This window comes from Pituophis catenifer, unplaced genomic scaffold, assembly GCF_029215685.1.
Source record: "Pituophis catenifer annectens isolate HBS135680 unplaced genomic scaffold, rPitCat1.0.hap2 SCAF_3, whole genome shotgun sequence".
Taxonomy (NCBI): Eukaryota; Metazoa; Chordata; class Lepidosauria; order Squamata; family Colubridae; genus Pituophis; species Pituophis catenifer.
Window position 1 is genome coordinate 209,522,386 of NW_027256883.1, and position 17,557 is coordinate 209,539,942.

At 47.0% G+C, this 17,557-nt stretch overlaps 1 protein-coding gene across 1 annotated transcript in view; it reads right to left on the reverse strand.

Annotated features, from left to right (window-relative positions):
- LOC139314498 (peroxidasin-like) overlaps positions 1 to 17,557 on the reverse strand; it is a 125,115-nt gene that overhangs the window by 24,524 nt on the left and 83,034 nt on the right. Inside the window, exons 3-8 of the mRNA XM_070940149.1 lie at positions 16,343 to 16,414; positions 13,651 to 13,722; positions 11,160 to 11,231; positions 9,701 to 9,772; positions 4,333 to 4,502; positions 675 to 792 (exon numbers count right to left, since the gene is read on the reverse strand). Of these exons, the coding sequence (XP_070796250.1) occupies positions 675 to 792; positions 4,333 to 4,502; positions 9,701 to 9,772; positions 11,160 to 11,231; positions 13,651 to 13,722; positions 16,343 to 16,414 (576 nt within the window). The remainder of the gene's footprint in view (positions 1 to 674; positions 793 to 4,332; positions 4,503 to 9,700; positions 9,773 to 11,159; positions 11,232 to 13,650; positions 13,723 to 16,342; positions 16,415 to 17,557) is intronic.

Below are 17,557 nucleotides of genomic sequence, written 5' to 3' on the forward strand. Positions count from 1 at the left end.
AATCAAGTAGAATGAAGTAGAATGAATGATTAAGTAGAATGAACTCATTTGGTTGTGATTTCTGTCTGCTTTAGCCTGTGAAGTTGATACCAATCTTGTAACTCTGAGAGTACAATCCTCCCACCCAGGGGTGGGCTGCTGGGGGTTCGCAGGGGTTCGGGAGAACCTCTAGCTAAGATTTTCTGCAAAATCCCATTCCTGGCTGGCCCCGCCCACCCCACCCCGCCCCTCCAACATGGCCCATTTTGGATGCAGGTAAGTGCAGGGCGCGCATGGAGGCTCGGGGAGGGTGAAAAACGGGCCTATCAGAAGTTTGTTTCCAGCCTCCGGAGGGCCTCCGGAGCCTGGGGAAGCCGTTTTTGCCCTCCCGGAGGCTTGAAAAAAGCCTCCGGAGCCAGGGAAGGGCAAAAATGCCTTCCCCCCTCCCAGCAACCGGGCAGAGAACCCCTTGCTAAAAGTTTTGAAGCCCACCCCTGCTCCCACTGCTTTACAGCTCAAGAAACTAGGGAGGGTCTCTACTAAGGGTCTCTCCTTTCACTATCCAACTGTGGGCTATGCTATCTCTTTTCTGACCATTTCCTTGGTACTGTCTCTTGGCTCCATCTTCCAAGGTCTTTCCGAGACAGACTGGCATGCTGCTTCTGCCATCTTGCCCTTCGGTCCGTCTTACTTACTTGTTGTGAAGCCAGATAATCTTAGGTTTCGGATTCCCCTCTGCCCGGCAGATGAAATAGACGGTGTTGCCCAGAGTAACGTCGACATCTTGTGGCTCAGTTGTGATGCGAGGGCTCTCTGAAACACACAGACAAACGGAGGACGACCCTTCAAAGGCTGAAGGATGTCATACATGACTTTGGTGTTTTCAATGAGTGTTCCTAACTGTCCCCCTTGAGCCAAAATTCAGATTGACTCATTAAAGGCCTTAGGGTCTAAATTAAGCTGATCTTAAATTGAGCTCTGATCTGTTTTAATTCAGACCCTATATTAGTTTTCTATAGACAGCCTCTGCTCAGGAAGAATAACAGAGTTGGAAAGTGTTAGGGAATGGGGTTGAGGGGTCCCCCGGACCTGGAACCAGCTCATGAGCAAACGCACTAGGACTGAAATAAATCTGACAGAGGAGTCTTGTGTAAAAATATAATTTACTTTAAAATGTTTAAAAAGCACTATGTCTTTAAGAAAGCACATTAAAAACAAAGTCTTATCTTGGTTATGTGAAGCAAGGCTATCTCCCTAGATTCCTCTCCACAATACTGAAACAGTTCACAAGAGAATAAAGCTAACATGAAGATAAGCAGCTTCGGTGTCAATACATCATTGAGGTAGTAGAAGGGCGGCAGCACAAACTTCACAGCTAAAAGTCACCTGAAGTAAAAACAGTTCAAAACAGCAAACATTGCTTGAAGCTTGTGGGAGGAAGAAGGTCCAGCAACAGCAGTCCCGATGATAGCTTGCGTGCTACAAAACAGCAAAAGGCAAGCATCCGTGGGAGTTTCTCTGCAATGGCGTCTGGAGTCCTTATCTGCATTCTTCTCCCATCTGCGGCATTTGCACTTAGCTTCCTGCAGGAGCTGTGCATTTAGGCCTAAACCGGAGTCTAGGCCCGAGTAGCAAGCGAAAAGGTCCTTGCTTATATGGGGAGTTAACCTGAAATTAACTAGGGCGGGGAAGGCTTGCAGGTAATTGCAAACAGGAGATGGCTTGATTAAAACCATACTGTTTGTGAGTAGGCAAGTAGCCACAGCAATCCTGGAAACACTCGTGACAGAAGGTACCTTAGAGGTCTTTAATTTTAATTTGATTTATATGCTGCCTTTCTCTGGAGACTAAGGGCGGCTTACAATGCGTTAAGCAATAGCCTTCATACTTTTGTATATTTATACAAAGTCAGCTTATTGCCCCCACAAACTGGGTCCTCAATTTACCTACCTTAGAAAGGATGGAAGGCTGAGTCAACCTTGAGCCTGGGGAGATTCGAACTTGCAGTAATTGCAGCAGCTGAATGTTAATAACAGGCTATTAGTCTGCTGCGCCACCAGGCTCCTCTATGTCTCCTAGCATAGCGTACTTTTTTCTCTACCTATCCTAACTGAAAGCCCTATCAATTGTGGAGCTGACTGGCGACAGGGAGTCGCGGCAGAGGGATGAAAGAGCCACAGGCGGCTCCAGAGCCGCAGGTTGCTGACTCCTGTTCTAGAGTGTCTTTTTTTAATATCCCGGTAACAACCCTGGATGCAATACTCTAGGCCAGGGGTGGGCAAATGTGGCTCTTTTACAACCTTGGACTTCAACTCCCAGAATTCCTGAGACAGCCAAGCTGTCTGAGGAATTCTGGGAGTTGAAGTCCACAGGTTGTAAAAGAGCCACAATTGCCCACCCCTGCTCTAGGCCGACTCGCCCCAGCCAACTCATCATGGGACAATTCAATGCAGGATAACTCAAGAGAGGGACAAGTGAATTGCAACGGGCCTTGTCTTGCTTTAGGTATGAATTTCTCAAGGCTGGGATGACTTGCAATTCTACTTGAGTTTCTTGAGTTATCCTGCGTTGAGTTATCCTAGGTCAGGGGTCAGCAACCTGCGGCTCTGGAGCCGCATGTGGCTCTTTTACCCCTCTGCTGTGGCTCCCTGTCACTCAAAATATGCATCACAACAGCCAATGTGCGACACCCACTGGCACGTGATTTATTGAGCTTTTCAACCCCCGGTAGGCCAGCCATGGATAAATCCAAGAAAAAAGTTTCAGAAGAAAACAGAATGTTTAATTCAACTACATATGCTAGTTTTGTGGCCGCTCAAGAAATAGTCAGGCACGGGAAGGGTTTTGTGCAGGGGTGAAATCCAGCAGGTTCTAACAGGTTCTGGAGAACCGGTAGAGGAAATTTTGAGTAGTTCGGAGAACCGGCAAATACCACCTCTGGCTGGCCCCAGAGTGGGATGGGAATGGAGATTTTGCAATATCCTTCTCCCAGGAGGGGAGGGAATGAAGATTTTGCAATATCCTTCCCCTGCCACGCCCACCAAGCCACGCCCACAGAACCGGTAGGGAAAAATTTTGGATTTCACCCCTGGTTTTGTGGCTCCTGGTGTTTTCTTTTCTGTGGGAAACAGGTCCAAGTGGCTCTTTGAGTGTTTAAGGTTGCAGACCCCTGTCCTAGGTTCTTGAGTTATCCTGGGTTGAATTTTCCTGTGGTGAGTTGGCCTGTAGCCAGTTGGCCACGGCAAGTTTTCTTGCGGTGAGTTGGCCTGTAGCCAGTTGGCCACGGCAAATTTTCCTGCGGTGAATTGGCTGAGCTGATTTGGCCACAGTGAGATGGCCGGGGCAAGTTGTCCCAATCCGCAGACTGACAGTGCCCTAATTCACTTTTATAAGGAGGAGGAGGAGGGCGGACATTCATTCATTTCTGAAGGCAAGGTGTTCCACTGCCCAACAGTGAACTTAATCAGCTTGCTTTCAGAAATTCTATTCTATTCTATTCTATTCTATTCTATTCTATTCTATTCTATTCTATTCTATTCTATTCTATTCTATTCTATTCCATTCCATTCCATTCCATTCCATTCCATTCCCTTAACTTGCAAGATTGTTATTGTAGTCAATTTCAAGAAAAGTTATTTTTAGCTTCCCATGCAATTGACTTCCGATCTGATCTACCTTGTAGAGTTGACATCAGTCTTGTAACAACCACAAATGTCCTCTAGATGGCACTTTTCCCCTACAATTATTATACTCTCCCTTGTGTCCAAGTCAAACATTCAATGAAAACATCCTATGTGTGAACCTAGAAACTTGCTAATTAAGGGTCAGAGTCAGTTGTGTCTGAACCCAGCCCATAAACCCAGGTCGAGTTCTTGCTGATTTGCTTAACTGCTTCCAGAGATTGTTGGGACATGAATCGAGTCAGGTAGTCCTCGACTTACAACCACAGGATCAGAATTCTTGTTGCTAAGCAAGGTGGTTGTTAAGTGAGTCACATCCTATTTTACATCCTTTTTGCCATGGTTGTTAAGAGAAACACTGCAATTGTTAAGCAAATCACACAATCATTATGCGAATCCAGCTTCCCCCACTGACTAGGCCTGCCGGAAGTTGGCTGGGAAGGTCGCAACTGCCGATCACATGATCCCAGGACATCGCAATCGTCATAAACACATGCCACTTACCTGTTGGATGCAATGGAGTCCTTGGTGCTCTCTGAGCTTGCTTGTTTTCTTGCAGACCTTTCATTACCCAAATAGGTAACATCATCAGTGCTAGTAAGGCATGAAGTTTGCAGTACAGTCTGGAAAAATAGTGAATAAAATAGGCAATGGATCGGATGGCATCACTCACCACAGTTGAATTCTCGGGTGGTCAAGGTGATGACCGAACGACCCAGTAATTCAGGCGGGTTCTCGCAAGTGGCAGCTGCTTGCGTGTTGCCCTGTATGGTATATTTCCTCAGCAGTTCTGCCAGCCACATCAGGTCACAGTCACAGAGCAAAGCGTTGGAATCCAGCCGCCTGGGAGGAAGCAGATGGAGAAGAAAAAGGGTTGACAGTCCTTCCTGTTTAACCACAGATACAGGAAGGTCATCTGCCAGAGAAGCTAAGAGTAAACTACAGGTCAATCAGGGAAACACCAAGGCCGCTCCCACCATGCTCTCTACATGGGGCTCCCCTTGAGGAGCACCCGGAGGCTCCAACTGGCACAGAGTGCGGCCGCGCGGGTGGTTATGGGAGCGACATGGCATTCCCATGTAACACCTCTCCTGCGCGATCTGCACTGGCTCCCGGTGGTCTTCCGTGTGCGCTTCAAGGTCTTGGTTACCACCTTTAGAGCGCTCCATGACTTAGGACCTGGTTATCTACGAGACCGCCTACTGCCACCAGTAACCTCCCACCGGCCGGTACGCTCTCATAGAGAGGGGCTCCTCCGGGTGCCGTCGGCCAAACAATGTCGACTGGCGGCCCCCAGGGGGAGAGCCTTTTCTGTGGGGGCACCTACTATCTGGAATGAGCTCCCCCCGGAGATATGGAGGATCCCGGATCTACGCACCTTCCGCCGCGCTCTTAAAACCTTTTTATTCCATCAAGCTGGCCTGGCCTAATTTTTTCCCTTTTCCCTTTTAAAACACCAATTTTAATTTGTTTTTAATTTATTGGGGTGTTTTTAAATCTGTCTTCGGCCAAATTGTTTAATTCGGTTTTATTCTGCTTTAAATTTTGTATTTATGTCTTTTTATCTTGTGGCTGTTCACCGCCCTGAGTCCTTCGGGAGTAGGGCGGTATACAAATTAAATAAAACAAACAAAACAAACAAACCAACGTTGTCAGGGCAAGCCACTAGGGTATAAAATAACAGCAAACTCCACTTGGTATTCAGCCGGTTTCAGTTGGTTATATCCGGTTCGAGCAAACCAGTAGCGGCGGCTGCAGGAGGCTCTGCCCACCCGTCCGGACGTCATCACGTCCTGTTTTTGATACTCTGTGCATGCGCAGAAGATCCTGCGCGTATGCGGTCCTGTTGCGAACCGGTAGTAAAGGTAAGTAGAACCCACCCCTTCATTGTAGCATCACCATAGCCACATGATCCAAATTCGGATCCTTGGCAACTGGTTCATATTTGTGACGGTTGCAGGGTCCCGGGGTCCCAAAAGTGATCCCCTTTTGCGACCTTTTGACCAGCAGAGTCAAGGGGGGGGCAGCCAGATTCGCTTAAGAGCCCTGTTACTAACTTAACAGCTGCAATGATTCACTTAACAACTGTGGCAAAAAACGTTGCAAAATGGGGCAAAATTCACTTAACAAATGTCTTGCTTAGTAATGGAAATTTGGGGGGGGGGTCAGTTGTGGTCATAAGTCGAGGACTAACTGTAAAAATACAGGAGGAGAGAGAATTCTCTTCTTGTAACCTTAAAATAAAGGTAGTGTAAGTACTCATAGTTTGGGTTTCTTGTCTGGACTACCTCGAGAAGGGCTGACAGAATGCAAGTGTGGGACACCAAGGAGGCTGTAGTAAGCCAATGGTGAGAGGACTCCAAAATGAAACTCCATTCCTCTTTGCTGCCTTAAGGTAAAGGTAAAGGTTCCCCTCACACATATGTGCTAGTCATTCCCAACTCTAGGGGGCGGTGCTCATCTCCGTTTCAAAGCCGAAGAGCCAGCGCTGTCCGAAGACGTCTCCGTGGTCATGTGGCCGGCATGACTCAACGCCAAAGGCGCACGGAATGCTGTTACCTTCCCACCAAAGGTGGTCCCTATTTTTCTACTTGCATTTTTTATGCGCTTTCAAACTGCTAGGTTGGCAGAAGCTGGGACAAGTAACGGGAGCTCACCCTGTTACGCGGCACTAGGGATTCGAACCGCTGAACTGCCGACCTTTCAATCGACAAGTTCAGCATCTTAGCCACTGAGCCACCCTTTTAAAAAATATTTATATATATATTTAAGAAACCTGCATCCATTTGTGAGATGTTTCCCCACTGTGTTCTCCTCCTTGGGAAAAAAAAATCCAAATTTCCATATCTTTCTTTGTGAAATCAAAACAAATAGCTGTGAAGGGCGGGGGAGGAGCACAAAATTGGCACAGCGCTAGAAGTCTGATCAATGCCTGGATCAGAGATTGTTTGAGTTAGTCAATGTTTCTCTGCCATTTGTCTCTTAGGACGTTGCCTGCACAAATATTTATTTTTAGACAATTCTCTGAGGCAAACATGCCATTTTCCGCTCTTTTTATTGAAGCACAATTCTTTTCCAAAATCCGAAAAGCGTTTCAAAAATGCTTTCAAAGAGGTTTTGGCTAAGCAGCCACACAGCTCAACCGGCAACGTTGGTTTATATAGATTGCTTCACGGATCACGTAAACAAATAAGAAGGAATGTCCTTTTGAATAGCTGGAGGATCTGACACAAGATCACGTTTTAAATGCTTCCTCAGCCGAGGCTTACAGAGAGTCCTCGACTTAACGACTGTAACAGAATTTCCTAGAATTTCCATCCTAAGTCATGATGGTCATAAGCTGAGGCAGTCACATGACTGACTTAGTTTGATGACTTTTTGTGGCGATTTTACGGCAGCACAGTCGTAAAGCGAATATGGTGGTCATTGAAGAAATCAATGCGTGCCTTTGTGGGATTTTGGTGGAAAAACGGTCAGTTTCCAGCAAAAAAACATCGCAAATCGTGTCATGTGACAGCAGAATGCTGCACCAGTCATAAAGGGGAGCAGGTTGCCAAGCAACCAAAATATGGTCATGTGACCCATGGAGACGGGTCCTGTCATTGGAACTCTGGAACTGGATCATAAGTATCTTTTGGGGGTCCATTGTAATTTTGAATGGTCACTGACTGGTCATTAATGACCAGTGAGGACTAAGTAAGGACTATTAGAACTTAATAATTCATATTTCGTATTTGTTGTATAGTCATGAGGGATGTGTGAGTTCAGTTTCAGTCTGGGGAATTCTGGGAGTTGAAGTCCACACAGGTTTAAGGCAGGGGTGAAATCTAAAATTTTTCCCTACCGGTTCTGTGGGCGTGGCTTGGTGACGGGGTGGTCCTGTGACTGAGTGGGCGTGGCCAACTCAATGTCACTCACGGCCACGCCCACTCAGTCACAAGACCCCCTTCCACCAAGCCACGCCCACAGAACCCGGTAGGAAAACTTTTTAAATTTCTTTCTCCCGCGGCTGGCTGTCAGGGAAGGCAAGTGCCTGAAAGGTACCAGAGTCGCTCACTCTCATTCTTGAATGAGCTGCTCTGGTCCACGTGCCAGCTGCGCAAGCGCACATCCAACCTGCCGCTGAATTAAATAAATGATGTGCGCTTGCGCAGCCAGCGCGTGGACCAGAGCGGCTCATTCAAGGAGAGTGAGGGACTCCGCTACCTTTCGGGCACTTGCCTTCCCTGACAGCCAGCCGCGGGAGAAAGGTGAGCAGTAGGAGTCCGGGAATGGTGCATTCCCCGAGTCCGGGGTATGGGGTGGGTGGGCGGAGCCTCCAGCTGCCATTGCTACCGGTTCTCTGAACCACCGGCCATCATCGCTACCTACTCGCCTGAGCCGGTCCGAACCGGGAGCATTTCACCCCTGGTTTAAGGGTGTGGATTTCATTGAAGACATGAAAGCAGATTTCCAGTATTTGAGGGGGCTGCCCCAAAGAAGAAGGGTTAACTTATCCTCCAAAGCACCAGAGGGCAGGACAAGAAGCAACGGATGGAAACTAACCAAGAAGAGAAGCAACCTAGAAATAAGGAGAAATTTCCTGACAGTTAGAACAATTCATCAGCGGAACGCCTTGCCTCCAGAAGTTGTGAATGCTCCAACACTCTTGAGTTTTTAAGAAGAGATTGGTCAGTCACTTGTCTGAAACAGTATAGGCCGGTCTCCTGTTTGAGCAGGGGGTTGGACTAGAAGACCTCCAAGTTCCCTTCCAGCTCTATACTGATTCTGATTAAAGTTGCCATGTTTGAGAAACACAGATTTGCACCAATGTGTTTCCTGCCTCTATGATGCACTGAGTCGGGGGGGGGGGGGCGTCACATAATATAACAACCGGTTCGCCCAGCACCAAAAATGTGAGTGTGCGTGCGGCCTTCCGCGCATGCGCGCAGCTTCAGAAACACAGCAATATAGGACGGGATAGTGCCACTTGCAACTACCAGTTCGCCTGAACCTGCAGCAGCAGGTGTGAAATCCAGCAAGTTCTGACAGGTTCTGGAGAACCAGTAGCGGAAATTTTGACCAGTTCAGAGAACCGGCAAATACCACCTCTGGCTGGCCCCAGAGTGGGGTGGGAATGGGGATTTTGCAATATCCTTCCCCCTGGAGTGGGGTGGGGAATGAAGATTTTGCAGTATCCTTCCCCTGCTATGCCCACCAAGCCACACCCACAGAACCTGTAGTAAAAAAATTTGGATTTCACCACTGGGCAGCAGCTTACCTCTGCACTGAGTTAAAAATATAGGGCTTATTGTGACTTTATTATAACCTCAAGGAGCAAAATCCAGCAGCCTCAAAGTGGCCTTTTTCCTGAACAAAATAATGTTATTTTCGAATTGTCTAACGGAGATGAGGGGATGAGAACCCTAAGAAAGCTTTGTTGGAAAAGGACAGGGGTAGCCAGTGACTATTGCAGCATCCCCGAGGGTCACAGGATCAAAATTCAGACAACTTGGTAACTGACCCGCATTTATGACGGTTCCAGTTTCCCCTGGATCATGTGATCACCTTTTGCAACTTTCCGACAATCAAAGTCAATAGGGAAGCCACTTAGCAACCATGTTACGCTAACTTAACCACTGGAGTGATTCACCATGGCAAGAAAGGTTGCAAAATGGGGTAAAACCACAGGTGAAATCCAGCAGGTTCTGACAGGTTCTGGAGAACCGGTAGCGGAAATTTTTAGTATTTCGGAGAACCGGCAAATACCACCTCTGGCTGGCCCCAGAGTGGAGAGGGAATGGAGATTTTGCAATATCCTTCCCCCAGGAGTCAGGAGGGAATGGAGGATTTTGCAGTATCCTTCCCCTGCCACACCCATCAAGCCACACCACACCACGCCCACCAAGCCATGCCCACAGAACCGGTAGTAAAAAAAAATTGGATTTCACCTCTGGGTAAAACTCACTTAACAACTTCCTTGCTTGAGCTTGAATAGAAATTTTGGGGCTCATTTATGGTTGTAAGTTGAGAACTACCTGTAATACCTGCTGTTTACTTACAGGCGTTTGAGAGATTCGAGCTGAGCTATAGCTCCTCGCTGGATCTGTGAAATTCGGTTGTTGTTCAAGAATCTGTGTTGGAGACAACAAAGAGAACATACTTGAGTGACCGTCAAAGACTTGGGGATTAAAGGTAGGCCCATGTAGGTGAGTGTTGGTGGGTCTTCTCTAAGCAAGTTCTCTACATAGTTCATACTATGTAGCTCTGAAGTTCTGAAATTAATGCTGCAAAAACATTCTCACAACAGTGGCTCCTACATACAAAAGCAACAAATAAAGGGGAGAGGTTGACTGGGGATTCCAGGCATATATGAAAAGAGAAGAAGGTCAAAGAACACCAGGCACACCCAGAAGAAGAGAGAAAGACAACATCAAAGACACACCACAACAACTTCAGTTAACCATGGTTGAGGCTGCCAGAAGAGTATGGACCAGAATTTTGTATCTCCCTCAGGATGAGGAGGAGGAGAAGAGAAGGAGGAGAAGGAAGAAAAAAAGAAGAAAGGAGAAGGAAAGAACAGGAGGAGGAGGAGGAGAAAGAGGAAGAAGAGGAAGAAAAGGAAGAGGAGGAGAAGGAAAAAGGAAGAAGGGAGGAGGAAGAGGAGAAGGAGGAAGGAGAAGAGGAGGAGAAGGAGGAGAAGAGAGGAGAAGGAAGAAGGAAGGAAGAAGGAGAGGAGAAGGAAGAAGAAACAAGAAGAAAGGAGGAAGAAGGAAGAAGGAACAGGAGGAGGAAGAGGAGGAAGAGGAAGAAAAGGAAGAGGAAGATGAGGAGAAAGAGAAGGAAAAAGGGAGGAGGGAGGAGGAAGAGGAAGAGGAGAGGAGGAGAAGGAAAAAGGAAGAAAGCAGGAGGAAGAGGAAGAGGAAGAAGAAGAGGAGAAGAAAGGAGAAGAAGGAAGGAAGTAGAACAAGAGGAGGAGGAGAGGAGGAGGAAAAGAGGAGGAGGAGGAAGAAGGAGAGGATGAGAAGAAGGAAAAAGGAAGGAAGCAGAAGGAGGAGAAACAGGAGGAGGAGAAGGAGGAAGAATAGGACGAGGAGGAGGAGGAGGAACAGGAAGAGAAAGAGAAAGAAAAGTTGCTCCTGCTTCAAGCTGAGCCAAAAATGGTCTCAGCTGCAGAAGGGCCATGAAAGACCCTGAGCATTTGGAGGGATCCTGGAGCGGTGCCACCACCATTAACAGAAGGTCTCTTACATGTATGGTGTAAAACAAGTACTATATTGGCGTTCACTTTATTTTTGGCACTGTGGGGAACAAGGAAACAAGGCTTCCTGTTGTAAAATGTTGTACAAACCGTATCAGTTGGGCTTTACTGCAGAAATCATTACTAATAATCTAGATTTCAGGGCACCTGGTGAACCACCTGGCTGCCTTGTTAAAAATCAGAATTTCTTTTGGAATTCATGAATACATGAAATCTGCATGGGCAATTTCCAATTTGTTGTCAATCACTTCACGACTTACAGTCTTTCCAGCTTGGGTAGGTCATTAAAAGTTCCCACTTTCAAACTTTCAAGGTTGTTAAAATGCAGGTAGCTGGTATGAAAAAAAGGGATAAAAAACAAAGAAACAGGACAGATAATTAATTTCCAAAGTTAGGCTGCTTACTAAACCACAAGTTATTTATTTATTTATTTACATTTCATCTTTCTTAACCACCCCCTCTCCCTCGGAGTGGGGATCTGGAGTGGCGTACAATATACAGATAGTCCTCAACTTAACAACGGTTCATTTAGTGACCAATTGAAGTTACAACGGCATTGAAAATGTACGATCGTTTTTTTTTTCACACTTAAAACTGTCGCAATAACCCCATGGTCACATGATCAAAATTCAGACGCTTGGCAACTGGCTCGTATTTATGACGGTTGCAGTGTCCCAGGGTCACATGTGGTCCCGTTTTGCGACCTTCTGATCAGCAAAGTCAATGGAGAAGCCAACAACGGTGTTGTTAACTTAACAATTTGCTTAGCAAGAAAGGTCGTAAAATGGGGAAAAAAATTCACTTAATAGTTGTCTCACTTAGCAATGGTAACTTTGGACTTAATTGTGGTTGTACATCAAGGACTATCTGCATATGGTTGGTTGGAAACTTAATTGGCAACAAGAAAGTCAGAAATTCAAAGCTTTCTCTACTGGTGTAAAAACCCCTTCCTCAAAACAATTTCTCCCTGTCACGTTGCTACTACAAACCATGAAAAAAAAAACACCCAATTGTTTTCTAGCCTCCAATAACTATAAGTTCAGGCTGTCATCTATTATTCTTTCTCTCCTTCCCTGTTGCCTGATTATCCCAGACAGATTCCTTCGATTCCAAAACAATTGTTTAGTTTTTCTAGCCAGGAATGTAACACATCCAGCATTCTGGAGCTTTCTCAGCCCTTCCGATGCATTTGGACATGTGGTAAAGTATTTTAAACCAGATGAGACCGATTAGAATGACCATTCATCGCAGGTTGAGTTGGATGTGTGATAAGAGAGCTGCCGAGCATGACTCACAAACGGGTGGAGGGATTTAGGAAAAACAGCGAGATCGGCGCAAGCGTTTTTCCAGAATCTGATCACCATCCAAAAAGATATTTGAGCCTCCCATTAAGTGGCTCAGTTTTACAAGATGGATTTGGAGCAAAGGGAAGGAGTCTCTTTTAGGATCCGAATCAAAAGCTGTTCCTACAACTGAAAACCAAAAATATCAGAATAGAATAACAGAGTTGGAAGGCACCTCGGTCGTTAAGGGAATCTGGCTTCCCCACTGACTCCTTGAAGGTCGCAAAAGGGCATGCGGCCCTCCCGAGCTCGTTTTCGCTGGCAGAGGGTTGCCGGAGGCTGTCGCAGCTGGAAACGGAGCTTGGGAGCCCGTTTTAACTGGTAGAGCACTCAGGCTGCCACAGGCAACCCCGACATGAGTGACATCCAGAGGTGGTATTCAGCCAGTTCAGACATGTTCGGGTGGACCGGTAGTGACAACCTGTGGGTGGGCCTGCCCACCCGCCCGGGTGCAATCCCGTCCTATATGGCTGTTTTTTTGATGCTGCACGCATGTGCGCCAGCAAATTGCCGTCTTTTGTGATGCCGCACGCATGCGCGGATGGCACGCACGCATATTTCCGGTGCTGACCAAACCGGGTGCTACAGTATGTGAATCCCATGTCTGATGACATCAAGCGAGCCATGCCCGCTCTGGCCACACACAACCCACCCCCCACCCCCCGAGGTCAGACACAACCCTGCTGTGGTCCTCAATGAAATTGAGTTTGACACCCCTGCAGTAGGTGAAATACTACCGGTTCACTCCGGTTCAGGAGAACCGGTAGTGATAAAAACTACCAGTTCAGACGAACCGGTAGTTTAAAAAGCTACCAGTTCGGGCGAACTGGTGGTTAAAAAAAGCTACTGGTTCCTCCGAACCGGTATTTCCGATGATCAGCTGTGCTGCACGGTTGATATTAGCTAGAAAGCAAGAAATCCTGCTTTCTAGCAAAGCTAAATCGCTTGGCACAGCTGATCCCCCCCCTCGCTGTTCTACTTACCTTCCCAAGCCTCCCTTTGGCACGTACCGCACATGTGTGCACTGTGCATGTAGCGTGCATTTGGCACGCAATGCACATGCGCGGCCAGCAAACCAGTAGCAAACCGGTTGAGATTTCACCAGAGGGCCTGCTCTAAAGCGAGGAGACGAGATGAGGGGTAGGTCTCTGCCTTTTTTGCAAAAACAAAAAACAAAAAATACAACCTTTGGTGCTGTTTTATCTTCTCGCAACTAACTCTTGCCAAGACTCACGGTCATCTTGGCAAGCCAAGCATTTTTTTTTTTTTAGAGCAACTTGCATTTGTTGTTTTTGGGAGGGAGGGAGGGAGGCAGGAGAGGTGGGGTTTTGCAATGGCCAAAAAACGCAGGGAGGAAATTCCATCGGTCTCTGTGCAATTTCTAACATAAAGTTTGGCTCCAACTTACAGCTGTTCCAGAGAATGCAGCCCCTCGAAAGCCTGGCTCTGAATGCTTTGGATTTCGTTCTTGTAAAGGTAACTTGGAAAAGAGAGAGAGAGAGAGAAAGGGAAGAATTAGGATGGGGAAATCTTGGGTGGTGTAAACAATATTGTCTGGGTGTATGCAAGTCTTTAAACTAAGGGTGTCACACTCAAGGCCCGGGGGGGCTGGATCCGGCCTGCAGGATGCTTAGATCTGGCCCACAGGACCGCCCTGGAAAAAGTGAAGGACTGGCCCACAGTGCCTCTGCCAGCGAAAACGGAGCTCGGGACGGCTGGGTGCGGCCCTCCCGACCTCCGTTTTCGCTGGCAGAGGGTTGCAGGAGTCCATTGCAGCCGGAAACGGAGCTCAAGATCCCGTTTTCGCTGGCAGAGGGTTGCAGGAGGCCATTGCAGCCGAAAACGGAGCTCAAGATCCCGTTTTCGCTGGCAGAGGGTTGCAGTAGGCCATTGCAGCCGAAAACGGAGCTCAAGATCCCGTTTTCGCTGGCAGAGGGTTGCAGTAGGCCATTGCAGCCGAAAACGGAGCTCAAGATCCCGTTTTCGCTGGCAGAGGGTTGCAGGAGGCCATTGCAGCCGAAAACGGAGCTCAAGATCCCGTTTTCGCTGGCAGAGGGTTGCAGTAGGCCATTGCAGCCGAAAACGGAGCTCAAGATCCCGTTTTCGCTGGCAGAGGGTTGCAGGAGGCCATTGCAGCCGAAAACGGAGCTCAAGATCCCGTTTTCGCTGGCAGAGGGTTGCAGTAGGCCATTGCAGCCGAAAACGGAGCTCAAGATCCCTTTTTCACTGGCAGAGCGCTCGGGCCACCGAAACCACAACCCGACTGACGTCGAGCGGGCCACGCCCTCCCTGGCCTTCCCCACCCCAGCCCCCCAAGGTCAAACACAACCCTGATGTGGCCCTGAATAAAATCGAGTTTGACACCCTTGCTTTAAACAGACAAACAAGCAAAATTATCTCAAAGTTCATGCGCCATTATATAAGTAGTCCTCGACTTACGACCAATAGCTTAGAAACCGTTTGAAGTTTCTACGGCCATTTGTAGTCACGTGGCTGTATTTTACGATTGCCGAAAACCGGCATATACTTCCAGCTTTCAGCAAAATCGGGCTATAGCAAGCCACTTAATGACTGCAGGGTTTGCTTAACGACCGCTGCGAAAAAGGGTCGGTCCTGTATGTGATCCACTTTACGGCCATCACAATTTACAACTGTGATGGCAGGCTCCATTTTGGTCGTAAGTCAACTACAGCATCCCAGATAATAAATTTGTAATTAATGTAACAGCAACGCTTTCCTGGGGCAGCTAAGACTCAAGTACAGGTAATCCTCAACTTACGACCACAATTGACCCCAAAATTTATGTTGATAAGTGAGACCGTTGTTAAATGAGTTTTGCTCCATTTTACGACCTTTCTGTTAAGAGATTCACAGCAGTTGTTAAATTAGGAACATGGTTGCTAAGTGAATCTGGCTGCCTCATTGACTTTGCTTGTCAGAAGGTCGCAAAAGGGGATCACATCAGCCTGGGACCCTGCAACTGTCATAAATACGAGTCAATTGCCAAGTGTCTGAATTTTGATTATGTGACCGTCGGGGTGGTGCAATGGTCATAGGTATAAAAAACGATCGTAAGTCATTTTATTATTTATATATAACTTCGAATGGTCATTAAATGAACCGCTGTAAGTCGAGGACTATCTCTATGCAGAATTAACCAATAATTCTAATAAAAAAGGTTGTATCCACGTTACCTCTGCTATAAATTTTCTGTGGCAAGATTCCTACACTCTTATATGCATAAGATTATAAATTCACTTAGCCAGTCTATGTCGCATGCCAGTAATGTTTCAAGGGCAGGAAATGTTCTACTATATTAAGTATTTATGATATTTATACTGTAGATACATATTGGTATATATTACTGTTTTTAATACAGCACTACAGTACTATTTAATACATACGGAATATAAGTATGGTTTAATAATGCATTTGGGTGTGAAGGTTAGGTTGAACGAACATGCTATACCAAAACATATTTTGAGCTTTTGAATTGGTCTTGACTCCTTCTGACTGGCTGGACCAGTTTATTTATTTATTTTTATTTATTCCACCTTTATAAATAACTCAGGGTGGCAAACACGCCTAATACTCCTTCTTCCTTCTATTTCCCCCCCAACAACAACAACAACCCTGTGAGGTGGGTTGGGCTGAGTGAGAGTGACTGGCCCAAAGTCACTCAGCTGGCTTTCATGCCTAAGGTAAAACTACAACTCACCATCACTTAGGGATTGGCCCAAAGTCACCCAGTCAGCTTCCATGTCTAAGGTGGAACTAGAACTCACAGTTTCCTGGAGACTGGCTCAAAGTCACCCAGGGGGTTTTCATGTCTAAGGTGGTACTAGAACTCACAGTCTCCTGGAGACTGGCTTAAAGTCACCCAGCCAAATTTCATGCCTAATGTGGGACTAGAACTCACCAGCACTCAATCAGCCAACCTTCGTGCCTAACACTTGACTAGAACTCACCATCTCCTGGCGATTGGCCCAGTTGGCTGGGGAATTCTAGGAGTTGCAGTCCACCCATCTTTAAAGCTGCCAAGTTTGAGAAACATTGATTTTTTAGAGCATGTCAGAAACTGTAGAGAAGTCAATACTCACAGGTATTTCAACTTCTTAAGCCCTTCAAAGGAGTTTCGTGCTATGTGCTTCAGTAAGTTGTTGTTCAAAAGCCTGGAAGGGGGAGAAAGAGGTAGATCAAAGCAATGGCCGAATACATTATTTGGAGATTTCGTGCTGAGTTCTGATGTTTTCTGCGTGAACTGATTATCATCCATTTGCTCATCCAAGGATTATTCGAAGACTTCAGAAGTCATACAATCAACTATGAGAACCCAGCAGATTGATTAATAAAAGATGAGTTTCACATTTAACCATCCCCCAATTTATTGGGAATAGGAAAAAAAACAAAAACCAAACTTGGTGAATAAAGATCACCAAACCAAGAGGTGATCTTTATTCAAATCTCTTTAACTCCTGGAGGAGAAAAAATAGGATGTAAATTTTAACAAAAGAGCAACAGTAAAGTCTGGAATTAACTCCATCCATCAGGCAGCATAGCTCTAGTCCCCTGACAGTGACATGGCCTGGGGACTCTTTGGTGTTCTCTGAGCTTGGTTGTTTGTTTGCATTCAGACATTCAGTGAGAACAATTAACCAGTGGAACAACTGGCCTCCAGAAGTTGTGAGTGCTCCAACACTGAAAAGTTTTGAAGAAGAGATTGGATAACCATTCGTCTGAAATGCTATAGGGCAGTGATGGCTAACCCTTTTGCCATTGCGTGCCAAAAGCGGGGGGAGTGCGGGGTAGTTGCGTGCGTGCGTGCCCACATTCATAATTCTATGTGCCCTGCCCCCCCCAATGCATGCACCCCATGCTCCACCCACTTTTGGCATATGATGGCACGGTGGGCTCGGTAGGCCCATTTTTCGCCCTCCCCAGGCTCCAGAGGCTTTCTAGAAGCCTGGGGAGGGCAAAAACAGCCTTCCCCACCATCACCAACGCGGAGGCCCTCCAGAGGCCGGAAACAGCCCATTTGCTGACTTCCAGTGGGCCCAGAAGGCCCAAAAATCAGCTGACCAGCACGTGCATGCGTGCTGGAGCTCAGCTAGGGCAACGCTCAAGTGCTCACCAATATGGCTCCACGTGCCACCTGTGGCATGTGTGCCATAGGTTCGCCATCACGGCTATAGAGCCATGATGGTGAACCTGTGGGCACGCGAGCGTTGCCGTAGCTCAGCTCCAGTGCACCAACTGATTTTCGGGCCTTTCGGGCTCACTAGAAGTCGGGAAACGGGCCATTTTGCGCCTCCGAA